This window comes from Barbus barbus (genome assembly GCF_936440315.1).
Source record: "Barbus barbus genome assembly, chromosome: 36".
Taxonomy (NCBI): domain Eukaryota; kingdom Metazoa; phylum Chordata; class Actinopteri; order Cypriniformes; family Cyprinidae; genus Barbus; species Barbus barbus.
Genome location: NC_136714.1, coordinates 24,918,740 through 24,941,000, shown reverse-complemented (window position 1 = coordinate 24,941,000; position 22,261 = coordinate 24,918,740). Strand labels below are relative to the sequence as shown.

At 36.9% G+C, this 22,261-nt stretch overlaps 1 protein-coding gene across 1 annotated transcript in view; it reads left to right on the top strand.

Annotated features, from left to right (window-relative positions):
• Nucleotides 1-22,261, top strand: part of LOC306856129 (collagen alpha-1(V) chain-like) — a 104,829-nt gene that overhangs the window by 11,939 nt on the left and 70,629 nt on the right. Inside the window, exons 2-3 of the mRNA XM_079395160.1 lie at nucleotides 12,486-12,653; nucleotides 21,551-21,764. Coding sequence (XP_079251286.1) covers nucleotides 12,486-12,653; nucleotides 21,551-21,764 — 382 coding nt within the window. The remainder of the gene's footprint in view (nucleotides 1-12,485; nucleotides 12,654-21,550; nucleotides 21,765-22,261) is intronic.

The window sequence follows — 22,261 nt, the reverse complement described above, 5'->3', positions numbered from 1 at the left end:
TCAAACAGTGTTTATTGTTTTGTGCGTTTTCTTTTTTATATATAACAGTAGTCACAAATACCAATTTACCACAATTATTGAAACAATAACTGTAGTAATTATGGTATTTTGGTGGAAACTATGACTGCTGTGGTAAATGTTTGTAAGGGTCAGTACACATGAGCTTTCATAAGGTTTTCATTATCCTGTGGATGAGGAATCACTTGAGGGCAGCAGTTGGTCCTGTAACGCTTCATTTGAGCAGTATGCTAAAGGTCACGTGTGTCTATGTGTGTTTAAGTGTTTTACAGTGCTTTCCTATACAGTACATATCAAACAACCAAACACACATTTCCAGATTATTTTATTTTACATGTTAGAGATGACCATCATATCACATATATAACAAATATGTACCAAATTTTATTTTACATCCTTAATTTTAAAATTTAATTTAATTGAATTGTATTTAATTTTTCAGACTATATTTTAATTTTTTTTTTACCAAGCATGTTCCCTTTGGCTGTGATTTTGTCACTTAATGCAACACTTATGCAAAATTGTGTGTTGCACCTAATGCACATAAAATGCACAAATACTATAACAAGCAATTTTGTGCCATGCATCCAGTACAAAATCCCAATATGATTGTTCATTCATTCATTCATTCATAGTACAGTGACATCATCAGCTCCCTTATGACCCTGCACACCTGGAATACGTTCATGCAAATGAACGGTTTTGTGTTGTCAATACCTGCTGGTTTTTCTGGGTTACCGATACGTGGAGTGGGTAATGAGTCATTAATAATGTTCAGTCGGTTATTCATGAGATGTTTAGGGAACCCAGCAGGTCCAGACATGCGAGAAGAACTTTAGGATTCTGGAGTGGTGTGCGGAAAGCTGACATTCCTTCCACTGGCCTCATACTGAGAATATAAAATAGTCTCTCTCTCTCTCTGTCTCTCTGCAGTAGCACATTATGAACTTGCCACAAAACCCACAGAAACGTTCAGCTCTCTCCAGAAAGAATTAAACACACACACTTGCACTCACACTTCACTCACGCTTGAGTGCAGGACAGAGAGGCTTTTGTTCCAGAGTTGTAATAATCTATACTATATCGTGTCGCATATGACTGAAGTCATCTTAATGAAATGATGATGTCTTTTGACGAGCCGTTTCATGATTTATTATTTTTCAGCATTTATGATCTTGGTTTTGTGGTGCAGAAATAACTGCAACAGAATATGAACATAAACGATGATTATGTTAGAGTTAAACAATTTTTTTGTACGAGGTGCCAAAGAAATACAATATTTTATTACCTTGTTTTTTTTTGTATATGATACCATGGTAATATTGTGCTTTTAGATGTACCATGATTATACCATGCTTTATGGACATTTACCATGGCAATACCATATTTGTTTGTGGATGTTATCCTGGTAATACCTTGTTTTTTGTACAGGATACCATGGTAATCATGTGCTTTTCCATGTACCATGATTAAACCATGCTTTTTGGACATTTACATGGCAATACCATATTTTTATAGAATGTATCCTGGTAATACCATATTTTTTGAACACGATACTATGGCAATACTGTGCTTTTACATGTACCATGATTAAACCATGTTTTTGGACATTTACCATTGCAATACCATATTTTCTGTACATAGCACCATGGAAATACTATTGTATGTTTTTACATGTACTATGATAATACCATGTTTTTTGGACATTTACCATGGTAAAATCATATTTTTGGACATTGTACATGGTACCATGATAATACCATGCTTTGTATAAACGTACCATGGCAAGACCGTATATTTGTACGTTACCCTGGTAATAACTTAATTTTTGAACACTACTATGGAATTACCATGATTAACCATGCTTTTTTGCACATTTACCTTATTTTTGTACATGATACCATGTTAATACTTAATTTGTTTGAACATGTACTATGCTAATACCATGTTTACAGTCATATATGGTAATCATTTAAGAACATAATTTATGTCAAAACACTGTAGTATTTCCATCAGATAGCCTACAATCTTTGTACCATGGTACCATCTCAGTATTTTTGGTGTGCTGGAGATTTCTTCAGATTTGTCTACTTTGATGTTAGCATGAAGCTGGTTTTTATGGGTTTGGATGAAGTTGTAGTCGACTTTGATTATTCTGTTATGCTTTTAATGTGTGTGTGAGAGATGACTCTGTTTGTACTAAATGTGTGTTTGATTTCACGGTAAGGGATGCACGCTGCTTTCTTCTAAGTGTGCATTTATCCCTGCGTGTGCTGATGAAATTGGATGCAAATGAATTGTGTGTGTGATTGAGTTGTGGTACAGCACCACATGAGTCATGGTTTCCAGCGTCTAATGCACATGCTGAACGACAGCCAGCCATTCAGTCAGTGAACGTGAGCTGTTCAACACGGAAAAACGTTACACATGCTCTTTCCTGAAAAAGAAGCTATTTTCACTTTATTAGACAATCAAATCTGATTAAAAGTGTCTAAGTTTGTGTGTGTGTGTGTGTGTGTGTGTGTGAATGTTGCAGACAGACGAAATGGTTTTTGCTGAATCAGTTGGTTTTGATTGCTGCTCTAGTTAGTGGAAACCAATGAACACCACAAAGTCTAACCAAACCATACCATTATGGTGTACTTCAAACAGCCCACTGAGAGAGAGCGAGAGAGAGAGAGAAGAAAATATACATATATATAACAAGTCTAATTGTGTGCCGAAGGACAGGAAATAAACTTAAGCCACGTAAGAAGCTCAAAGCACCTGGTCCAATACCTGCCTTTTTACCCGTTTGCCCTCTGAACCCTGCCCTCCCTCTCATTACAGCTCTGTCCAGCTCAAAGGTCAACTGGTGGACAGTGACCTCCTGCATTTGGAAGAAGTGAGGTCGTAATATAGAATTCACCATCACCATTCGTGCACCCACAGGGCACTCCTCCCACTTGATTGGCTGCTGTTGGTTGAGGAGCTGTCAATCACTGACCTATCATTAAACTGTCAGCACAGGCCTCCTAACAGCCTCTCAAAACAACAGGGTAGCAATTCAATACCATTGCAACCATTCAGAACACCTTAGCAACCACCTAGTCATGCCTTAGAAACCGCATAGCAACCAATAACAGCCATTCAGAACATCATTGCAACTTTACACTAGAATATACAATCAACTTAGTGATGTGCTGACAAGTACTCAAAATGTGTTAGCAACTGCTTAGCAATGCCCTGGAAACACTCAGAACACAAAGTATACCTTAGCAACACCCTGGTCAGAACACCTTAACAACAACATAGCAACGCCCTGACAAACACCCAAAACACCTTAGCAACCACATAGCAACACCTAGCAACCACATAGCAACACCTTGACAAACACCCAATACACTTAGCAACCACATAACAACGTTTTCTTCAGAAAACCTGAACAGATGCCCCACTGCCCCTCCAAACACACACACACATACCCACACACACACACACACACACACACCGGCTTTGAACCAAACAATGTGTTTGATGAGGAATGTGTTTCAGAAGCAGCCTTTAAACTGTTGTCTCATGTATGCAGTCTCTCTCTCTCTCTCTCTCTCTCTCTCTCTCTCTCTCTGAAGACATTGCTTCACAGATCTTACATTTTCCTGAAATGATTCCAAACCACTAAAATGTGTCAGAATCAAATGCCACTGTAAAGCTGCGCCTCGATTAACAGCCACATTAGCGTGTGCTTTCAATCAGTGATTTACACCTTTTTTAGGGTCTGATTGAGGGTCAGATTCTCACAGATTTATCTGAAGTAGCAGCGTATGAGAGCAGTTTCTCCATCGTGACGTGTGATAGATCTATCTATCTATCTATCTATCTATCTATCTATCTATCTATCTATCTATCTATCTATCTATCTATCTATCTATCTATCTATCTATCTATCTATCTATCTATCTATCTATCTATCTATCTATCTATCCTACATTACTGTACAACACTGAGATGGAAATGGTTAGGAAAATTCAGTTTTTGTAAATGTGAATGGTGAATATTTGTTTGAAAATGACAAGATGAAAAAGTTTGCTTGTGTTCAGAGCACTGATCTTGTGTTGAGTCAATTTTTCCATCTCACAGAGACACTGTGCTATCTGTGTGAGAGAGCGACACACACACACACACACACACACACACACACACACACACACACACACACACACACACACAGACAGACAGACAGACAGACAGTACGTGTGTTAGGATTAAGAGTTCTACTAAATCTTGTTCTTCTTTTTCTATGATTGTGTGTTTGTACTAGTTGGGTCTGTTATTTATGTTGATTAATACAAGCACGATGATAAATATATATAGGGTTTGTGTAGCATGTTCATATTTGGTTGCTGGGGTGCTTTGTCTGTGCAATAAGTGGCTCTAGTGACAGTGGTTAAGTTTAGTAGGGTTTCAGAAAAATATTTATAAAACTTTATGTCTGTCAAATAAATATGTGTGTGTCATTCTCTTATCTCATCCATTTCCTGTTGTTTTGTGATTAAAAATAATAAGTCAGTCTGGTCACTGTCTCAGGATGGGAAAAGAGAGAACGAGAGAGAGAGAATTAGTCTTGCCAACTGTCTTCCTGTGTCTCCTCCGTTCACCTTCCTGTGTGTGTTTGGTAGTGTCTGATTGTGTGTTCAAGAGCAGCTACACAACTGGACTCAGCCAAATCCAGTGAGCAAGATCCAAACTGTTTCCCTGCCCTGTGTGCATACTGAAAAAAATTAGCATGTCATGCTCAAGTGGAGGTCATGATGATTAATTTTAAACAATGACCTCAGTGACCCCGGCGGAGCAGAAGCTCAGAGCCAATCGGCCGCCCTCTGCTGAAACCAAACATCATTCTGTGCTGAATACTGAACATTGGTTTGATTCTGGGATTGAGATCCGGCCTGGCATCATGTGATGGGCTCGCCGTTAATTACCCGTCCTCAACGATAGGTCAACCTCAAAAGAGGTTTAGTGGGAAAGAAATTACACATTGCATTTTGTCTATAATTTCAACTTTAGATGTGCTTCCTATTTTTATTTTTTTGTAGACTTTATGGCCTACATCTAAAGAATGCATAAAAACTGTAAATGATATTAACATTTATACATTGCCGTTTGAAATTTTGGTGACCGTGACAGTGGAGATATTTATAATGTTTCAAAAGATTTCTTTTTCAAATAAATGCTGTTTATTTGAAATAGAAATACAAAACAAAAAACTTATAGCAGCACAGCTGTTTTCAACATTGATAATAAAGTTTATTGAGCAGCAAATCAGCATATTAGAATGATTTCTGAAGGATCATGTGACACTGAAGCCTGGAGTAATGATGCTGAAAATTCAGCTTTGATCACAGGAATAAATGACATTTTAACATATATTCAAATAGAAAACAGTTATTTGGAATTGCAATAATCTTTCAAAATATTACTGTTTTTATTGTGTTTCTGATCAAATAAAGTGAGCTTATTTTAAACCCCAAACTTTTGAACAGTAATGTATATAATATTATTATGTGAGTATATACCCTCTTTATTGCATTTAGAATTGTGGTAGGGCTTTTTAAATCTGTATTTATCTGTATACAAACCAAATTTCAATGTAGACTTGCCTAAAACGTTCACATTTTTCTTGCTGCTTTGGAAGCACAGTTATTTCCCTCAGGAAATTCAGATCAAGTATTAGCATTACAGTAAAGCTCTTTAATTCAGTATGATTTGGTTTAATGAGGTTTTGAGAAGCTTAAACATTTATAAAGTGATCAAACAGTCATGTTTTGACTCGTTATGATCTTTTAGGAGTGTTCAAGTGAGATGTGCTGATTTGTTTAATTATCATACATTATATGTGCATAATTTCCATAGTTCTACAACTATTTTTAGATTTTAAAGCAGCAAGTCACTAACTTTTAATTTTAATGTGTATATCTCGGGCGGCTTTCCACAATAAGGTCACATTTCTGAGAATAGGAGTTGTTGGTGTGTGTGTGTGTGCGTGTGTGTGTGAAGCAGTGTGTATTTTGTGTGTCATGCGGTTTTGGATCTGGTTGTTTTGATGTGCTTTTCTTTTTTGGACTGTGTGTGTGTGCGTGGCAGCTGTTTTGCTGTCAATATGTAATTATAAGTTGGCACTGAAGCCCAGCACGTTTAATGCTGAGACAGATGGAGAGATTACTCATTACATTCATTTGATTTATGCTTATTTCCTGTGTATTTTAATTGTCTGATTATAATAATCTCAGGAAATGTGTGTGTGGCGGCTGATGTTTAGGAAAATGAATTGGTCTTTCTAATAAGTGCTCTTTTATGAATGGGAGTGTTTGCACACACCTGAGCTGCTGTCTGTAGGGTGTTTGCCGAGGGAAATACTGCGGTGACCGAGTAAATCTCAACGGGTGATGTTTGTGTTCCTCTGGGACGGGTCTTTAAGAGGGTAAACACACACACTCACGCAGTGTAAACACTCCTGCTGAGTGACTGTAAGGTGAACCCGAGTGCTTCACCTGAGCAGGTCCTGTATGTGTGGGTGATTTTAACATGACATTTTACAGGATGTTGATAGATTCCATTTAACCTGAGCTGTAAAACATGTAAAACATCAGATTCAATTACGGTGTAAATATGAAGACACACATACCCACCTGAATGGCTAAAATGAACACCTAACCAACAGAACTCAACCCATGCACCATGCACACAATTCTATATCTGATTAATTAAAAAATAAGTCACCTGTGACAGTGTTCTACAGTGATTTTTAATTTTTTTTTACCATAGTAAGTGGCATTTTGTTTAGACCTGAAACCCTTGAACTGTGGTAAAATCATTGCAGCACACTGCTTGTAGAAGGCACTAATTTGTAGAAGGGTTACGTAAGGATAAATGAGTGGGACTTACATACCATTTGTCTTTGTCTTTAGTATTCCTTTACTCACTTATACACTTTACTGCACTGCACAGCACACGGACACTTTATCACTGACATACACTTTACTTTTTATAGAATCTATATAGAATCATATTCTATTTTTATTCTTCATATCTATTTTTATTCTCATATCTATTTGTTATTTTATTTTATTGCTAGTTTATGTCTGTATATAGGTTTACTGTGCTTTTTCTATTTGTATTTTTGTAAACTTGAGGTTTTTCTTAATTTTGTTGGACAATTTGTTGGACAGTCGTACAATACATTTCACTACATGTCGTACTACGTATGTATATGTATGTGACAAATAAAATTTGAATTTGAATTTGCTTTGAGTGGATTATTGCAGCAACAGCAATAAAAATAAAAGGGAACAGCAATCACAGCAATAAAAGGCACCAATGTTTAGTAAATTTAGAAATTTATTAGGATCAGCATAATCCCCCCCCCCCCCCCCCCCCCCCCCGATCTGGTGAATTTAAAACTTGGAACATCCAATCAGATTAGAGTCAGAACTCAGAATATTAGAATTTTAAAGATAAAGGTTCCAATTAGAACACACACACACACACGCATATGAAGTTTTTTTTTTTTTTTAAGAAATTAATACTTTTATTCAGCAAGGATGCATTAAATTGATTAAAAGTGACTAAAGACATGTATAATGTTATATTTATGATGTCACATTCTTTTGAACTTTATATTCATCAAGGACTCCTGAAAAAAATCCAACTTTCATAAAAAAATCAACATTTGACATTCATGATAATAATATGAAATGTTCTTGAGCAGCGCATCATCAGCATACTGGAGTCTCAAGACTGGAGTAATGATGCTGAAAATTCAGCTTTGCATCACAGGAATAAATTACATTTTACAATATATTCAAATAGAAAACACTTATTTTAAATTGTAATAATATTTCACAATTTTACTGTTTTTACTGGATTTAGAATCAAATAAATGCAATTGTTGTGCATGAGAGACATTTCCAAAATAATGAAAAAATCTTACCGAACCCAAACTGCATCTATAATAAATATATTTAATTCTTAGAGAACCATACAGCAAAATGTGCTACAAAACCACTGTATTTTAAGAGTGTTGGTGTAGATGTGCTGTGTAATGGATTTCTCGGTCTATTTTTTAATGCTGTGCTTCTGTAAGTGGGTTACTGGGTCACAGTGTGTCTGCAGGTCTTGATTTCCTGCTGTGGGTCTAGAGCTGGCGGACGCCGATACTTGTGTGGAAAAACAGCTGCAACATCGCCTCCATTTACAGATTTCCCACTAAACATCCTTAAGAAAATATATATATACTTCTGTGCAAGTTTGACCTGTAGCTAATGCTTACTGAGGTAAATATTAGCTCTGCCTGCAAATGCTCGTATTTTCCCCCCTAAATGTTGATATTAGCAGCATCTCATGTGTTTACATGAGAGATAGTTCATTATATACACACTATAGTGAAGCATTTGGTCTTTTTGTGCAGTATATGTGCGACAAACCTTTATATTTCCAACTATTACCACATTTATTGATATCAAACCATCAAATTTTACCGCAACTGTGAAGTTCAGGCATGGTTTTCATTTCCACAGCTTGCTAAATGATGCTAAATGATGCTTTAAACTTTTTTGACTGACACAGGACATTATCATCGAACTGTTAAAGTATGTAATTTTAAGACCTATATATAAAACAGCTCATTTTGGGGAAGCCCTCGGTTCGCCTTTATCGTTAAACCATAGCGGTGTGTTTTACCTTGGCAAACCTCATTGCTTCTTTGACAGGGACGCCTGAATAGCTTTGGCTAATCAGAGACCTCAACGTGGTTCGGCGATTCACATCTCTGACGCCGAGTTTGCACAGGTGCTTATCACAGCTCAGCAGGACAGAAAACTGAACTGAAAGAAGAATGTCATATAGTGTAATCAGTTTAATTATCGCAGTTGCTGTGTAATTTTAGTACGTACACCTAAAAGAAGCGTGCATCTCTGATTAAAGTGTGCTGTTCATGATGTGGACTAGTAAAATGATTTTACATGATCTTGTCAGTTGATATTACATTATATTACATGATGTCTGATTTACAATTGCTGCAAATTAATTCACATTAAAATTAAATGAGCTGAAGTTTTTGGTAATGTATGGAAAACTACAGGTCCTTCTCAAAAAATTAGCATATTGTGATAAAGTTCATTATTTTCTGTAATGTACTGATAAACATTAGACTTTCATATATTTTAGATTCATTACAACACAACTGAAGTAGTTCAAGCCTTTTATTGTTTTAATATTGATGATTTTGGCATACAGCTCATGAAAACCCAAAATTCCTATCTCAAAACATTAGCATATTTCATCCGACCAATAAAAGAAAAGTGTTTTTAATACAAAAAAAAAAGTCAACCTTCAAATAATATGTTCAGTTATGCACTCAATACTTGGTCGGGAATCCTTTTGCAGAAATGACTGCTTCAATGCGGCGTGGCATGGAGGGAATCAGCCTGTGGCACTGCTGAGGTGTTATGGAGGCCCAGGATGCTTCGATAGCGGCCTTAAGCTCATCCAGAGTGTTGGGTCTTGCGTCTCTCAACTTTCTCTTCACAATATCCCACAGATTCTCTATGGGGTTCAGGTCAGGAGAGTTGGCAGGCCAATTGAGCACAGTAATACCATGGTCAGTAAACCATTTACCAGTGGTTTTGGCACTGTGAGCAGGTGCCAGGTCGTGCTGAAAAATGAAATCTTCATCTCCATAAAGCTTTTCAGCAGATGGAAGCATGAAGTGCTCCAAAATCTCCTGATAGCTAGCTGCATTGACCCTGCCCTTGATAAAACACAGTGGACCAACACCAGCATCACTGACTGTGGGTACTTGACACTGGACTTCAGGCATTTTGGCATTTCCCTCTCCCCAGTCTTCCTCCAGACTCTGGCACCTTGATTTCCGAATGACATGCAAAATTTGCTTTCATCCGAAAAAAGTACTTTGGACCACTGAGCAACAGTCCAGTGCTGCTTCTCTGTAGCCCAGGTCAGGCGCTTCTGCCGCGGTTTATGGTTCAAAAGTGGCTTGACCTGGGGAATGCGGCACCTGTAGCCCATTTCCTGCACACGCCTGTACACGGTGGCTCTGGATGTTTCTACTCCAGACTCAGTCCACTGCTTCCGCAGGTCCCCCAAGGTCTGGAATCGGTCCTTCTCCACAATCTTCCTCAGGGTCCAGTCACCTCTTCTCGTTGTGCTGCGTTTTCTGCCACACTTTTTCCTTCCCACAGACTTCCCACTGAGGTGCCTTGATACAGCACTCTGGGAACAGCCTATTCGTTCAGAAATTTCTTTCTGTGTCTTACCCTCTTGCTTGAGGGTGTCAATGATGGCCTTCTGGACAGCAGTCAGGTCGGCAGTCTTACCCATGATTGCGGTTTTGAGTAATGAACCAGGCTGGGAGTTTTTAAAAGCCTCAGGAATCTTTTGCAGGTGTTTAGAGTTAATTAGTTGATTCAGATGATTAGGTTAATAGCTCGTTTAGAGAACCTTTTCATGATATGCTAATTTTTTGAGATAGGAATTTTGGGTTTTCATGAGCTGTATGCCAAAATCATCAATATTAAAACAATAAAAGGCTTGAACTACTTCAGTTGTGTTGTAATGAATCTAAAATATATGAAAGTCTAATGTTTATCAGTACATTACAGAAAATAATGAACTTTATCACAATATGCTAATTTTTTGAGAAGGACCTGTATATATATATATATATATATATAAAATTAACATTATCCAAAGTAATTTCAGAGGATGAGAAAGTTGTTGTATTTTAATGAAAGATTATGAAAACAAATATTTTCTTTGTTACTGTGCACTATTGAATCATTCAGAATTAGACCAGGAATGTGTATTAAAAAGTAAATAGGGTCGTATTTGGTGACACACTTCAGTTTTAAAGTTGTTCATTTTAGATCCAAATATCCTTTTTAGTCGCTCTTCGCGAGTGGCAGTGAAATGAACAGACAGACTTTAATGTAAATACCTCAAGGAAAAATGTAAACGCTGTGCAGCATCTCAGCGCTGTCTTCTCTTAGACTAAATCAGACTGACCTGATCAGAATCACAGCGAGCGCTCGTGATAAACACTGTCTGTCTGCCTCATCCTGTCACTCTGTCTTCATGTAAATAAGACCTGCTTGAGATAATGACCAGGGATGTGTGTGTGTGTGTGTGTGTGTGTGTTCCTCGAGTGATTTTAACAAGCTGCAGCTGGAGGGGATTTGCAGACAATGAAATTGTTTCTCAAGTTGATCACCTTAGCACACACAAACACTTTAGCATGAGTGTGTGTGTGTGCACATTTAAAGCAGATGAACTGTGTGTGGTCTGCACTCCATATCTCCACCAGAGAGAGTGGAAAGGTTGTGTGTGTGTGTGATTTTGTAGACAGTGTATACAGCGTTCGTATGGTCAGCCGACCTCTAAACACATGAAACACTTGGCTGGGTTTGTCGTTCCGTGGTCGCTCATTCCGATGGTGCTTTAGGTTGCAAATGACATGTTTGTGGTTTTGTGGGCATAATGACTTTAGGGCATTATTGCATACAGCACAGTATACAGTATAATGTGTAACGCATACTAGTTTTAACATGCATTCTGACATGATAGTATACTAAGTTGTCAAGTGTTTTGTAACACAAGTTTTTTTTTTCATGTTTAATGTATTTATTTGTTTAAAGATACCTTAACTTTTACTGTCCATACTGTAAGTATTTGTAAATAAAAATGACAAATAATGACAAAAATTATAATATAAAAAGTAAAAATATATGAAAAATGTTAGTCTAAAAAAAATCATAATATAATATCCATTTTCTTATTGGAATGTAAATATATATTCACTACTGAAATTTTTGTTTAAAATTAGTTTTAATCTAAATATTTTTTAAATTAGATTTCTGGTAAAGATTGATTATTTATTTATTTATTTATTTATTTGCATTATATATATATATATATATATGTACATATGCATGTATGTATTTTACTGTATTTTATTGTATTACTATATAAAATAAATAAAATAAAATAAAGTATAATAAAACCCTAGAAGGTAAAATTATTTTAATAATATAATATAATATAATTAAATATATGCCCGGTTTCATAGACAGGGCTTCGCCTAAACCAGGATTAGGCCACTTTAATTAGGACATTTAAGTCATTTTTATAAACATGCCTTAGAATAAAGCATTACTGGTGTGCATCTTAAGACAAAACAAAGGCACTGACATGTTTTAAGATCAGTCAGTGCAAGTTTCTTTCAGTTAAACAGCTCAGATTTACATTTTAGTCGAGGATTAGGCTTAAGCCTTGTCTGTGAAACCGGGGTATAATGTGTTATAGTGTGACACACTATATTGTGTTATTGTTTTTGAGGGACAGTTGTTGGTTTTTAAAAGTGTTTTGAAATGATTGTAAACTAATTTTGTGTCTCTCTGCCTCTCTTTTTGCAGCTGAGCCAGCCAATCTCCTAAAGATTTTAGATTTTCACAGTTTGCCGGAGGGTGTAACGAAAACTACAGGCTTCTGCACACACCGGAAGTCGTCAAAAGGGCCTGATGTTGCCTACAGAGTCACAAAAGATGCACAGCTTAGCGCTCCTACTAAACAACTCTACCCCTGTGAGTACACACACACACACACACACACACACACACACACACACACACACACAAACACACTCACACGTTAGCATGCATGAACCCATAAACACATGCAGGTGCACCTGTTTACTTTTCTTCTCCATCTTTCCAGTGTTTGGGCTGCTGCTGTCTGTTCAGAGCACACAGACACTCTGCCCTAAATAACTCTTTCAGAAACTCTTTCATCCTCCCATCCTCTGCAGACATACTGTATAATCTATTTTGACAGATGAGAGAGATGACGCAATGTTCTGTTAATGTGACCGCATTGGGCCAGAAACAGTTTCTATGCAAGTGCACAGATGCAAACGCTTGACCAGTGCATGGTCCTGTTGCATGGACAATTTTATTTTAACATGAATTAAAAAAAAGAATTGTGATAGAAATTATTTTTTTATTTTATTTTTTTTTAAATCCTGGAAGTTTAAATGTAAAATAAATTTGTTTATTTTTAAACAAAACCCGGGAGGATAAAAATAGTAATTTTCACTAGTGCTCTCAGACTTTTGGACTTGACTTTTATGCTAATATCCATTGCTGCACCCCTTGCAAATGCAATACGTTCTTTCGTTTTCTTATGAATTCCATTCAGGCGTATTTCGGATGATGAAAAGCTTACGAGGCTAAAAACATGAAATTATACTGTTAGGTATATTTTGGGCTTTACTGTATGTGTCGCTCTCTGACCTGTCTGTGTGTGTCTGAGCTCCTCATCACTACACAGTGGGCCGCAGCCACTGTGCCCTAGACCCTCCTTTTGGCAGGAACTCTGAAAATCTCAAGAATTTGATGGAAGGAGGGAGAGACGAGGCAGATGAGAGAGATGCAAAACCAGCATAATGAGACTAAACTAGATGAGACTAGATCAAACTGACTCTCTTACTTCAGCTCACACTGACTGTATTCCAAACTCTAGTCTGCTGCCTACATAGACAGTATTTTTGAGCTTGTTAGGCCTGTTACTGCTACAAAGGCTGTTCTAAATATATATATATACAAAAGTATTGGAACAGTAAAGACAAAATTGCTCTGTTGGCTGTGGAGTTAAGACATTTACAAATATGATTAAAAGATGAATATGAGACAAAACTACAGAATGTCACATTTTATTATTGGGTGATTCAACACATAGATGTTTTACTCGCTAAGAAGTTCAGCACTTTTAGAGTTTCCTCCCTCTATCTGATGTGAGCATAAGTATAGGAACAGTTGCCTCAGGTCTTTCTAAGTGATCAGCTGTATCCTGTTGCATTAATTCTTCAGATATTAAAAGCAGGGAACGTGTCGTATCAGTTATATACATTACTTCTGTATTCTGAATCTTGCATTCGATGATGACACACACAAACCAGGATGAAGACGAGGGAGCCGACTTTGAGAGAAAAGCAAGCGATTTGGATGCTAACAGAAAAGAGGAAGTCAGTTAGAGCTCTAGCAGAAACAAAGGGCATGGAGAAATCAAGAGTTTGGAAACCACCAGCGACACCAGCAACCAACAACTACCTGATCGGCTGAGAAAACAACAGTAGTTGATGACAGACAAATAATAAAAGCTGTGAAAATTAATCCTAAAAGACATGTCTGTAAAATCACCAACAACTTCCAGAAAGCTGGGGTGATGCTCTGACAATCTACTGTCCTCAGGAGACTTTGACACAGAATTACAGATGCTACACAGCAAGATGCAAACCTCTGACCAGCACCAAAAATAGAAAGGCAAGATTAGAGTTTGTAAAAAAGCACAAAGGTGAGCCAGAAGAGTTTGGAACTGTGTTTATGGACCGATGAGACAAAGATGAACCTTTATCTAAGTGATGGGAAAGCAAAAATGTGGAGGAAAAAAAGGGAACTGCAATGATCCCAAGCATACAGCCTCATCTGTAAAGCATGGTGGAGGTGGTGTCATGGCATGGGCATGCATGGCTGCCTCTGGAACAGGCCCTCTCAACTTTACTGATGACTTAATGTATGATGACAGTAGCAGAATGAATTTGGAAGGGTACAAAACCATCTTGCCTACCAATATTCAAGAAAATGCCACCAGATTAATTGGGAAGTGCTTCATATTGCATCAGCACAATGACCCAAAACACCCTGCCAGTTCAGTCAAGGAGTTTATAAGAGCAAAGAAATGGAAAGTCTTAGATTGCCCAAGTCAATCTCCAGATTTAAATCTGATTGAACATGAATTTCACCAGCTGGAGAGGAGAGTAAAGGCAGAAACTCCCCAAAACAAGCAACAACTGGAATTGGCTGCATTAAAGGCTGGGAAAAGTCTTTCAAAGGATGAGAGCAAGAGTCTGGTGATGTCTATGGGTCACAGACTCACTGCTGTGATTGTGTGCAAGGGATCTGCAACTAAATAATAGCTTTTAATATTTTATATCTGCCTTATGTTCAACTGTCCCAATACTTATGCTCACATGAACTCTAAAAGTGCTGTTCTTTTTATGTGGTAAAACACATATGCGTTGAAACGGCTAATAATAAAATGTGACATTCTGTAGTTTTGTCTCATATTCATCTTTTAATCATATTTGTAAATGTCTTGACTCCACAGCCAACAGAGCAATTTTGTCTTTACTGTTCCAATACTTTTGGAGGGCACTGTATATGTGTAACAATATCACAAACCGAACCGAAAGATCGCGATACACCACCCACGACACGAATCGCGGTACTCTCACGCCCCCTGCTGCCCATTGTTGAGGTTAATGGCACTTATCGCTAACTAACTATTAATTTAAACTAATTTTTCTTTGCTTACATTTGATTAAATTGTATTAGTAACGACTAATAAGAGCTTTTTAAATTTTGTTCTAAATATTATATTCTAAAGTTACTGTTTTCCAAGTGCATGTCATTTCACGTGACTTGGGAGTGAGCGTCACACTCGGTTGCTAGTATATGCAGGATGGCTGCTTCACATAGTACTGAAATTGCAGATCCCCTGGACACATTTAAGTCTCCTGTGTGGGAAAACTTTGGTTTTCCAGTGGAGTACAGGAATGGAATTCGTGTCGTAGACAAAGCGCACACAATCTGTCGTAACTGTTTCACAAAACTCTCTTATACGACAGGAAACACATCTCATGGTGCTTGCACCAGACGCGAATGAAGCGTGAGGGCCCGTGCACATATCGCGTCTTTTGCGCGCTCAAGTTCGTTATTTCAAATGTAGAAGCGCGGTTTGCGTGCTCATAATGGAAGCGACACGGTCGCGGTGCGACACGCTCGTTTTTTCCAGGCGCGTCCGCGCCGCATCGAGATAAAAACATCTCAGCTTTTCAGAATGCCGCAAGTGCACCGCAGGTCATGTGACAAGAACCAACCAATCAGCTTCCTCGCCTTTTCTGTTACTTTGAAACCTCAGCAGCTTTTTTGAAGTATGGGGTGCACCCAAACACTGCGGCGTTTTTTACTTTTCTTAGTAAATAAATCTTGTAACAGAGTTACAGCAAGGGTTTTTCGGTGGTGGAAATCCATTGCTGAAATTTCCTTGTTGTAACGGAGAGCGCAGTTGATGGTTGCTTAGCAACGACGCCTCCGGAGCGCAACCGCCCGAGCGGTTTGGAAAAAAGGAGAAAGCTGCACGCCCAGAGTTTTCCACACGTTTTTAGGCGCGATATGTGAACGGCCCCTTAAGCGCTAGTGATTTACTTGTTAAGTCAATGCAAAGACGCGAATAGACATCCTGTGGCGCGATTCGCGCGAATGAGGCGACCGCATTTCAGTCAGAATGTGCTAAATGATGGTGTTTTTGAAATTCTTGTCTAGCCGTATTCGTGTGATCTATGATTTACCTGTGTATATTAGTCCTGTCTGTTCAGTTAGATTTCGTCTGGTCTACTCGTTACTCCCCGGTGTTCCTGTCAGTGTCTGCCTTGCCTTGCCTTGCCTTGATGTCATCATTAAAGACTGTGATTTGAGTTTACATCCTCGTCTGCGTGCTCCTTGTTCCTCCCTGCTGTGTGCACCGTGACACCCAGCTAAAATCGAATGCATCACATGGCACAGTTTTCTTATTGGAGAAGGAAATATGTATGTAATGCTGAACATTAAAAAAAAAGCTTTTATGTATAGGAAAATATAAATAATTATTAATAGATTCATTGTTATTAATTTATTTAAATTAAACAATTAAAAAATAAGCATATCTATATAATAAAACCGAGGAAGAAGAAATGTTAATTTATTTTATTTTGCTTTTTTTTTTTTTTTTTTTACTTTCCTTAATAAAATTTTTGACTTTTTCTAGATATTCCCTTCCGTTATGCTTCATCTAGCCATTTTTGTCCTTAAAACGCAGCTCAGTATAGTTTTCCCAATGTTTACACGTTCGTTTAGCTATTTAAAGGGGATATGGTTTGTACTTGACTTCTGTTGCATTTGGTTTCAGCTGAATATGCTTACTCATTTTTTTGTCTTAATTAAAAAAAACACATCCCTTCATTTCTAACTCATTTTACCTTTGAGGATGTCCCCAGCTGTCCCCAGAAGGGAGGTTTTGTCAGATTTAGCTCACTTCTGGGGATGGTTTTGTCCCTTAAATACAGCGAAGTAAACACACACGCTTGACTGCTTGAGAAATGCACAGGCAGAGTGAAAGCATATGGAAGAAATGAATCATCTATCGCTCCAAATATAATGCATCTGTTCTTTCTCTCTGTACACTTTTCACTCAGATGCTCAGGATTTACTTTATACACACACACTAATGCAGCTGGCTAAGAAAAGCTCTCTTGGCCAAGAAGTTCTTTTCTTAACTCCTCCTTCTCTTCTTGTCTTGCTCCTCCTTCTCATGCATACCCATAAAGCCATTGTCTTCCTTTTGTGACGTGTCTCCAGGGTATCAGAGAGGGGTCGTAGTTTCACTGGAGTTCTGGTGATGCTTTGTAAACCTGCTGGAAAGCCAAACCTCTAGAATGACATGATTAAAAACAGAGCCAGGTCACAACAGTACAGACAGAGATGATTGTTCCAGATTTAGACATATATATTTCAGACTCTAAAAAGGATATGCACCAAAAACGTCTGGTCTGATTCGCTGATTTTAAAGGGGTTTTGAGAACATGGCCAGTCTTGAAAACCAGTTGAAATATCAGCAAACCAGTTTAGACTGCACTGTAAACAATGAAATTAGTTTTTGACTGATGTAAATAAAACAAAGGTTACTGGAGTATGTTTTACAAGAAAATACTATTTTAATCTTTCTGCTTCAAAATGTCACATTTAATCCTGATTTTATATAAAAAAGTGCTTTAATCTAAATAAATAAATGAATAAATAATTTTAATTATTTTTAATGTAAATATTCAATTACATTTTTTACAATATAAAAAATATGATAATTCAATTTAATTAAATTAAATGTAATTTTATTTTAAAATATAACTAAGGGAATTTAATTTAATTTAATTTAATTTAATTTAACTTTTTATTTTATTTTATTTTATTTTCAGTGTTTCTACTTCCAAATTTGATGTTTATTGCTGATTTTAAACTTGTTTTAATCAAATTAAATTAATTCATTAATTGTAATTATTTATAAGATAACGATACATTTATTTATGTATCCATTTATTGATTTATTGCTATATAAAACAAAATAACATAATTTATGGTAATTGTTTTATTTTATTTTAAAATATAACCCAGGGAAGCAAATTTTATTTTATTTTATTTCCAGTGTTTCTTCTTCAAAATGTTATGTTTAATGCTGATTTTTAAACTTGTTTTAATCGAAATAAAAACATCAGCTATAATTATTTTTAAGATAAAGATACATTTATTTATGTATCTATTTAAAACTAAATAACATAATTTATGACAATTGTTTTATTTTATTTTAAAATATAACCCAGGGAAGAAAATTTATTAAAATTAAAATAAATTTTTATTTTTTACTGTGTTACTATGTGTAATTCAATGTGTTAATTACTTTTTCTTTTTAATTATTTATTCAATTTACTAGCAATTTCTGACCATTTCTGACCACCATTTCTTTCAGTGTAGTAGCTAATTCACAACTTTTCAGTCGTATTTATAGGTATGACCAGCAGGATGATTCTCTTGAAATCACTTCAGTTAGTGGGTGAAAGGATTCAGGAGTAATGTGATTCCTCAGCGTCATAGACTCCAGAATTCCTTTAGGTTTCTGCATAAAGACCTAATTCTGACTGGAGGGGAAGGGAGAGATGAGACCGTAGATATGTCGTCCTCTCTGAACTCTGGTTTTGTTTCATATTGCCCTGGTGACGGGCATACCTCGTCTCCAGAGTGATGGCCCTTGGCTCTTGCCCTTTGACCTTCAGCTCTGTCTTTAACATAGGAAACCAGGACAAAAGCATCTCTTGTTGTCGTGTGTATTTGTGCGTGCGTGCGTGTGTGTGAAGCTGGTGTTTGTGTGAACATGGCACAAAACTCATGAAATCATAAAAGCATCATGTGAAGTTTCATTACTTATACACAAACACTCATATGCATGCATGTCACATATGGATTTCTGGAGAAGGAACAGACTGATCAGGAGTGACATGAAGGACAAATAATGGGAAAAACAGACTCTTCTTTTCTCTTTTCTGTCCTTATCTCCTGTGTCTATTGCTTATAAAGCAGTAAAGCATTCTAGAATTTTCTTATGAACACTAAAGTGATCTAGAATATCACTTATCAAACAATAAAGGCTTCTTACAACAGAGAAGTGATCTAGAATATCTGTTTCTGAAAATCACTTTAGCAGCAGGGAAAGATCTAGAATATCTCACAAAGAATGAACCCAGTGTAGAATCCCTTAGAAAGACATTTTGTGATACAGAATATATGCTATATTTTATATTTTTTTATGATTGTTGTATATGGAAGTCCATTTCCGCAAAAGGTAATAAAAAAGGTAATTGAGACTCATTTCAGACTTTTTTTGAGTTATAAATATATGATATTTAAATTGATTTCTTACAAATCTAACTTTCTTCACAGAATTGTGCTTTAAATGAGTAATTGCAAGTTCATAAATAAAAATTGTGAGATACAAAGTTGCTTTATTTTTTTACATTTCTACACAGTGTGTGAAATTAAGCACTTAATGTAAACAAAAGCAGAAATGAACCTCTCTGTTCTTAGAGAACGGAGATATTTTAGAAATCTGTTTTATGAGATGAAGGTTGTATGAGGTTTTTAGAGATGTAGAGATGTCTGTAATGGTGTGACTCGAGCAGAATCACATCTGAAGACTTAAAAAATATCTCCAGACATAAACAGAGGAGAAAAGGAGGAGTTAGACATGGAGACGGGATTCCAGGAAGGCCGTCTGAGAGTTTTTAGTAACATGTTCTCTGTAAATCATTAGAAACTTAGTGAAGTCCAGTAATGGACTCTAAACCTGTGCTGTTGATTAAAGCATAAACACTAAACACTGCAGCAATCATTAGGTGTGTTTACTGCACACATGTATGGATGCTTTGTCTTTTGGATGACTGGAAAACTCACTTCCTGTCCAAGCAGCCTAGATTTTCCCAGAGGTCCTGGCGACGGGCATCTGTTTGGCACATGTTGTGTTTGTGTGAGAAAGAGTCTGCTTTTCTCGTTTTAGAAAGAGACTGTTTAATTTCACCCTTTTTTCCTTCTCTTTCTTTGTTTTTTCGAAGTTTGACTGGACTTAAAGTTCAGTCTTAAAGGGACAGTTCACCCAAAAATGCCAATCTAAAAGCTGCTCTTTTCCAGACAGGAACAAGGAGCTCTCAAGCTTCAAAAAAGACAAAACAAAGCACCATAAAGATCTTGTTTGCTTTTAGGTTTAGTTTCAAATACGTTATCAGGTTAAACTCGGTGACAGAAAGTTTGCATTTTTAAGCAAACAAAAGATTACATTTTGGTCTTAAATACACTACTATTTGGGTCTCTAGGATTTTTTATGTTTCTTATGCTCAACAAGACTGTATTTATTTGTATATACAGTAATTTTATTTTGTAAATACAGTAAAATATCATTACAATTTAAAATAACGGTTTTCTATTTAAATTTATTTGAAAATATAATTTATTTCTGTGATGCAAAGCTGAATTTTCAGCATCATTACTCCAGTCTTCAGTGTCACATGATCCTTCAGAAATCACTCTAATATGAAGATTTGCTGCTCATGAGACATTTATTATTATTATGAATGTTGCAACAATCTTTTGTAACATTATTAATGTCTTTACTGTCTTTCAGAAAAAAAAAAAAACTTCCTGACTCCAAATTTTTTTCAGCAAAATATAGTGCACAAATCAAATGGACCACTTTATGATAATTTTATGATGTTTTACTGGTGTTTTTGGAGCTCGATAGTTCTCCAGTTCACTTTCATTGTGTGGAAAAGAGTCAACTCTGAGATTCCCAAAAACATCTCGTTTTATGTTCTTCACAAGAAAGTCATAGTTTGGGCTGGCATGATGGTGAGTAAACAGTGAACTGTTCCTTTAAGAATGTCTCTGTTTGTACTTGTGATTCTCTCTCTGCTTGTTCTCTCCACCTCTCTCTGCTAGATGAATTAGAGTAATAAAATGTCTCTTAGGGAACAGCTGTTCTCCTCATTACTCTCTCCATCTCTCTCGCGCTCTCTACTCCCTCCCAGTAGAACCAAGACTCTTATCAACACCGTTAGACACACACACACACACACTGTTACAGAGTTTCCCAAAGATGTGCCAGAGATCCAACCGTTTTCCATTCTGCTCTTATCCATGTCAAACCCTTTATCTTTGTTACCTGACAGCGTCTGTCCGCTCATAGACGTGATGTAATGCTCTGTCACACACTGTCTTCAATATTTTGTGCCAAGTAAACCCCCCAAAACACTTTGGATTTTAAAAAATAACACTCTCTCCCTCTTTAGCGTCCTTGTTTCCTGAGGACTTCTCCATCTTGGCGACGGTGAGGCCGAAGAAAGGCAGTCAGTCCTTCCTGCTGTCGGTGTATAACGAACAGGGCATCCAGCAGCTCGGTCTGGAAATAGGACGCTCTCCTGTCTTTCTGTACGAGGATCACTTGGGCAAACCCGGCCCGGAGGACTACCCGCTCTTCAGAGGGGTCAACTTGGCAGACGGAAAGTAAGACACACGCACAAGCTGTGTATTAAATATGAAATATGTTGTGTGATTTTGTCACAGTATTTCACTGTCAGGAACGATTTTCTTGACACTGGAAACTTTAGTGCCGGTTACGTAATGTCTGGTTAGGATTTAGTGTGTTTGGTTTTCATTACTAGCTTTGATGTGTGACATATTTAATCTGTCACACTGGTGTGAAGCCAACACCTGCACAGGTGAGCAGACGGAGGTGTGACGCCCTGTCTAACTACATAAACATCGCAGAAACACTTCAATAACATATATGCATATGGAAATCTTTAGATAGATAGATAGATAGATAGATAGATAGATAGATAGATAGATAGATAGATAGATAGATAGATAGATAGATAGATAGATAGATAGATAGATAGATAGATAGACAGACAGACAGACAGACAGATGATAGACAGCGGATGGATGGACGGACAGATGGACAGATCTATAGATGGCTGGATATACGGATACACAGATAT